This window comes from Triticum dicoccoides, chromosome 4A, assembly GCF_002162155.2.
Source record: "Triticum dicoccoides isolate Atlit2015 ecotype Zavitan chromosome 4A, WEW_v2.0, whole genome shotgun sequence".
Classification (NCBI taxonomy): domain Eukaryota; kingdom Viridiplantae; phylum Streptophyta; class Magnoliopsida; order Poales; family Poaceae; genus Triticum; species Triticum dicoccoides.
The window spans coordinates 89,611,398-89,617,733 of record NC_041386.1 but is presented as its reverse complement, the minus strand read 5'-3'; the positions used below and the strand labels follow the sequence as shown (position 1 = coordinate 89,617,733).

The window sequence follows — 6,336 nt, the reverse complement described above, 5'->3', positions numbered from 1 at the left end:
TCTCGTTCTCAGGGCAACACCGGATAAGCTAAGAGTACAGGTACCAACATAACCCAAGTTGCCAAGGGATGGCCCCGCACGACGCTCTGGTTCGGACCAACACTTAGAGAAGCACTGGCCCGGGGGGTTAAAATAAAGATGACCCTCGGGAGCGCGACTCCCAAGGGAAAAGTAGGTGGTGGTGAGGCAAATGTAAAACCAAGGTTGGGCCTTGCTGGAGGAGTTTTATTCAAAGCGAACTGTCAAGGGGTTCCCATAACACCCAACCGCGTAAGTCACTCTGTGCATTTTTAAACCGAACAAAAAACCGAACCGAAAAATACCAAACCGAGCCAATATTTTGGTTTATATGGTTTTTGATTTTTGGTATGGTATGGGATTTAAAAACCATTTGGAGGTCGGTTTTTTCAGTATAAAACCGAAATTTTTCGGTTTTACCGAATAAACCGAATATCGTTTCTGCCCACCCCAAGCCCAGTAGGAGGGTAAGAACACTTCTAGTTCTGGGTGGCCCTGGCTCATTAGCATTTCAGCCCAACGCCACAGCCTAACCTATCCAGGCCCCGCACGGCCGCACCCCCACGACCTAACCTATCCAGTCGCCACCAGGTGCGAGCGATTCCTTCCAGTTCCCTCCCCTCCCCGAGTCCCCGACCTAGAGTATGTGGCGGCGACCGACGATGGCGGCTGGCGCCAAAACCTAGCGCTCGAGCGGTGGTTACCACGACCGGCGGCACGCTCGGCGCTACTACGAGCTCCAGACTCCACCACTCCGCCCTCCTTCCAGTTCCATCAGCCAGCAGCGGCGCGAACAGCATGCAGCACCTCTTCTCCAATGCCACGCCTTCCGGCCTTCGTCCCTGCCTCTGGTACCATTGCCGGCTCTCCCCTGCGCTGCTCCTCCCTCCTGTGCGATTCTATAGTTCGGCCCTCGCTGCAGCCTCCATCCCCGTAGGTAATAAGGAAATCAATCACTGAGACAAATATTTAGATGGCCGAGTCTCGATTGATGTTTTGTTGGTCTGTTCGATTGAATGATTGATGTTGTGTTATTCTGTTGATTGATGTTGTGTTGTTCTTTGTGTTCATCTTCAGATAATTAGATGGTTGAGAGTCATGGCATATCAGGTCCTAGCCTTCCACCAAGCAGTGAGCCGTTCGAAATGTTTGAGGTTCCTCCGGACATATGGGATGAGTAAAGGTAACAGGATATGGAGTTCTGCACACACTGCATTTGTGTCACTTTTCGGTGAATACAAAATATTGTATGGCGTGAACGAATCAACAGCACAACCTGCATCTAGTGATTGTGCTAGTGAGACTTCAACACCACAATCAGATTCCATGCTTATGAGAGATTTATACAACAAGAGGATGAAGCTAACTACTGGTGATGGTAGTCGTAGAACTGAATTAGACAAGTACTTAGCTGAAGATGTAGAAGAAAATAGTCATGAATTCAACGTTCTCAATTGGTGGAAATGCAACTCATTGCGCTTTCCTATTCTTTCAAGAATGGCTCGCAACATATTAGCAATTCCTATTTCAACCGTTGCTTCTGAATCAGCTTTTAGTACTAGTGGGCGTATTCTTGATGGCTTTCGAAGCTCCTTGACTCCGATGACACTCCAAGCCTTAATTTCTACACAAGATTGGCTCCGTCGTAAGCGTATCAACATCGAGGCTGATCTAGAGGAGTTGTCTAAACTAGAAGAAGGTACTAATTATAGACACATAAACCATGAAGCACACCTTGCTATTACTGAGTACTAACCATCATATTGTGTTTTTCATGTAGGGGTTCTAGATCTCCAAGCCTCAAGTGAGAACGAGGACCTCTTTATCATTGAATGATGTGTCCTCGAAGCAACAAAGCTATTTTATTTTGGGTAATTAGGCTGATGGGAATCGTTGAAGGTTGAAACTACTTTTGGTAATTAGGCGGCTGGCATGGTAGTTGATGAAGCCTGAAACAATGCTGGTGAATATTTTGGTAAATAGTTGCCCTAGGGCAGCACTACGCAACCTGAAAAACTGTAGTTATGCACATGTTCTCTACTGAACTAGTGACTAATGTGTAAATCTTCTATATATGCTTGTGTACTAATTATGATATGCTAAGGTACACTATGCTTGTTCTGTTCTATGCATGATGGGATGAATATGATGGCCCTGATGGATGAATGTTGATGCCTGATGGATGAATGTTGATGCTCTTTGCTTTGTACTAAGTTTGAACATGTACAGCCCTGTGAGCTTGGTTGTCTACTTGTCTTGTATATGTGAACCTGTGATGGCCCATTGGCCCTGCCCCTGATGGTTGAATGCTGAATTGCTGATGCTATTTACTCTCAAGTTTGAACATGTACAAAATATTTACTCATCAAAATATGTAACCAGAACTAAAAAATTGTTTCCTTATTTTCAAATTCGCGTCAACTTTGGTTATTTTGGTATGTACCAAAACCATACCGAAATATTTTGGTATATACTGAAACCGAACCGTATTTTAATTTCAAACCATATTTACCGAAGTATCAATACCGTACAAACCAAGAAACTGTATTTACCGAACCACGTAAACCGAATAAACCGAACGCACAGGTGACGTGTAAGGGACGCAAAATCAAGGAACATAACACCGGTATGACGGAAACTAGGGCGGCAAGAGTGGAACAAAACACCAGGCATAAGGTCGAGCCTTCCATCCTTTACCAAGTATATAGATGCATTAATTAAATAAGAGATATTGTGATATCCCAACATATCCATGTTCCAAACATGGAACAAACTTCATCTTCACCTGCAACTAGCAACGCTATAAGAGGGGCTGAGCAAAAGCGGTAACATAGCCAAACAACGGTTTGCTAGGAAAGGTGGGTTAGAGGCTTGACATGGCAATATGGGAGGCATGATATAGCAAGTGGTAGGTAGCACGGCATAGCAATAGAGTGAACAACTAGCAAGCAAAGATAGAAGTGATTTCGAGGGTATGGTCATCTTGCCTGAGATCCCGCAAGGAAGAAGAATGAGTCCATGAAGAAGACAAACGGACGTAGTCGAACGAATCCTCACAACTCTGGAATGAAACCGAAGCTAATGAGAGAAGAAACCCGAAAAGAAGAAAGCAACATAGTAAAAAACCATCACATAAACATGGCATGATGCGCAACCAAGTATAATGCATGTCCGGTTTAATGAGGCATGGCATGGCAAAGTGCACAAACAATACTTCAAATTAAGTGGAGCTCAAAATGCAACGAGTTGCATATTGATGAAACACCACAACAATTATTTAGTTCACTCTTGTTTATGTACCCAACAATATTAAATGTTATTAAACATGGCAAGATGGTGAAGCATAAGAAAACTACCTATCTAGGCAAGTTTAAATGAGGCCGGAACAACAAACAACAATTTCGGTAAAACCTCATGTGCATATTTTAAAGTTGGTATTGTTCTGCCCTAAATCATATTTTAGAGTTGTTAAACATGAAAAGTAGTGCTACCATGTTAAACTAGGCATTTTCTTTACAGAAAGAAACAAGAGGGAGTTGAGCAGGGACGCGGAGAAGAAAAGAAGGAGAATAAGGGCAGCGTGCGAGGGACTGGCCTGGTGGTTGCCGGCGGCAGCGTTGGTCGTCGGACAATGAGACGAGGAGGGGTCCAGGGACGAGGCATGGATCGGGTAGGAGAAGGAGGGGCGCTGCGGGATTTTGGCGGTTGTGATGTGGTGGTTGGCTCGCTGGGGAAATCAAGGGAGAGTGGGTGGATCTGGATCCCGAGGAAGATAGTGGCGGCGACCGAGAGGGATTGATGGGACATCTCCCTAGATTTAGGGTTGGTCTAGTTTATAAAGCAAGTGGATCTAAAAGCAAACTAATGGAAGCCCTTTGATCTAAAACGGACGGCTGAGAAAAAAATAGGTTATGAAGTCCAATTAAGAAAATGGAGACATTTTATAGATGTTTGGGGATGATCCGGACCCAACGGTGAAGACTGTCCGGGTTGGGTTCGGGGGAGTTTTCGGACGCGTTTGCGAGGAGAGCCGCGGGCTAACGAGAGAGGTTAGGTTCGGCCTGGCGGTAGGTAGTGGACGGTGTAGACGGTCTAGGGAGGAAAGAGAGCAAAAGCTCGGCAACAGTTTTTGGAGACCAAAAATGTCCGATGATTTGACCGACTATACTGTCGCTATAGTTATCCGTTGGGGTGTCAAACGGACTCCGAATGCGATGAAACTTGGCAGGCGGCCTATCTACACTATAACGACACCGCATGACAACTTTCAACTCATTCCGAGAACATTTTCCGGCCACTTATAAAATACTATTTCAGACATGCCGTGGGCGCGTGCGAGTGTGGTTGGGCTCAGAACGGACAAGGAAGAGAACGGGGAGACCTGGACGGATGCAAGTTTGAAAACATGATGATGCAATGCTCATGATGACATGATGAAATGCAACATGCAAGCAAATGACATGGCAACGTCGGCAAATAACTGGAAGACACCTGGCGCATCGGGCTCGAGGCCTCACATGAAGCTACATTACTAGCTAGATGCATTGGCAATAAAGTTATTTCAAATCCTTAGAACGTCATATATGTTGTATTTGGCTGAGAAAATAGAGCACGCAACTAGCACGGGGCGGGGGGGGGGGGTGAAAATCAACCCCAAAAGGTATGAGGAGTGTATTATGGAGTGAGGCATGTAACAATCGGCAAAGAAGGAAAGAACAGTGAGAATGAAGGAGTTCAACAATCTGCCAAACCAAGTCGCCTTGACACCAAGGAAGTGTGATGTGGTATTGCACCACTAGCAAATGCAAGATAAAGATAGTAGTGGTGCAATGTAACATCCATAATAATCCAAATACTGTTGTTTTTCTTTGATGTAATAAATAGTTTTGCACCTCATGTCATCATCTATGTCATAACCTGCTAAATAAAATGTGACACTTTAAAAATATCAATAAAATTGGTTTTATTTTCAAAGCCCCAAACTATTTGATATCTTGACCCAATTCAAATCCATGTTGCAAAGCATTTGAATCTTTTCAAACTCAAATAATTACATCAGATCTATCTCTTTGCACATGGCTATGTTATCTCATTCCTAGCCTCCACAAAAGTTCTCATAAATTTTGGACCGTTTCAACTTCTACTTCGTTCAAACTCATTTGAACTAAATTCAAATTACTTTGAATTCAAACATTCCAAACATTTGTGGAACCAAGTATAAATTTTGGAGTCTAGGAGCATTGGTCCGTGAAGAAAACTTCATGTCTGACCCCCCCTTTTGCTTTCCCATTTTTTGTCTAATTAAATGAAAAAAGAAAAGGTAGAAGAGAAAGCAAAGAGTAAACGGGCCAACTTACCTCCTCCTTACCGTTCTTACTATGATGGGCCATCCCTGACCTTGGAGTTTAGGGAAGGATGGCTTTTGGAATAGGGATTGTTAACGGTAAAGATCTTTCATTCGAAATTGCCTGACTCAACTAGTCATGGGCCACATCAGTTGGTGTTTTCAAGCAAGTGTTGTCGTGTTGTCTTTGAACCTCCGGTACCAGCTCATAAAATGGGTGCCTGTAATGGGAAGATCCCAGTTGGGAACAACGTGCACATGGAGCCTATAATGGGTATGTTGGTGCACCCCTGTAGGTTTAAATCTCTTTGAAAGTCGTATCCTTGGTTATGGACAACTTCGAGCTAGGTAACATTTAGTAAAACAACTTCAACCTAATAAATAAAACTTGTTGACGAGTCCCTTGACTATTTCTTCTTCATGGGAAATGCGAGGGGAAGGACAAGGTAGTGCTATGTTTTCTTAGGCAAGTGAGTATGATGACTAATTCATGGGTTACCTTAGCTTTGGATTATGCTTTTCACCTTATATATGTTTAGACGTAAGTTGTAGTTGTTTCTTAGTGCTTGCGGCTTCACCACTTCACCATTCCACTGTATTGTTAGTGCTAGCACCCCAGGTAATGGGACTTGGTGAGTACTTTATACTCGCCCTTGCCACAACAACAACTTGTAGAGTTCTTCAACTGGGATGCGGAGAGATGTTGCTAGTATGTTGAGTTTGATGGCGATGACAAGTAGAAAAGTGAATCCTGACCAGCAGCCTACAACCAATGGTAGGGTTTGCTTGCTTTATGTTTCTGCCTCTGAGGAGATCTTAGATTTTGTTTGTACCTAGACTATTGATAACTTCTGTTGTGTTACTGCAATGTTGGTTCAAGTAGAATTTGGATCCTGTCACTCGTATGCCCTATTCATATAATATTATGTTGCATCTTTCGTAGTGGAAAAGTTGTCATATTTTTTTTGAAGTTC

At 43.6% G+C, this 6,336-nt stretch overlaps 1 protein-coding gene across 1 annotated transcript; it reads left to right on the top strand.

Annotated features, from left to right (window-relative positions):
• Positions 1–912: 912 nt before the first annotated feature.
• Positions 913–2,201, top strand: LOC119288720 (zinc finger BED domain-containing protein RICESLEEPER 2-like). Its single transcript, XM_037568277.1, has 3 exons — positions 913–955; positions 1,096–1,717; positions 1,799–2,201. The coding sequence occupies exons 2-3, from the start codon at positions 1,117–1,119 to the stop codon at positions 1,852–1,854; spliced, it is 657 nt and encodes a 218-aa protein (XP_037424174.1). The 5' UTR covers positions 913–955; positions 1,096–1,116; the 3' UTR covers positions 1,855–2,201.
• Positions 2,202–6,336: the final 4,135 nt, after the last annotated feature.

What these genes read in the sequence shown, in the direction of transcription:
- LOC119288720 (XM_037568277.1), top strand. Translation starts at nt 1,117, where the DNA reads ATGGCATATCAGGTCCTAGCCTTCCACCAAGCAGTGAGCCGTTCGAAA. An exon ending in GTTGTCTAAACTAGAAGAAG is followed by an intron (nt 1,718 to 1,798) that starts GTACTAATTATA and finishes TTTTTCATGTAG; the next exon opens with GGGTTCTAGATCTCCAAGCC.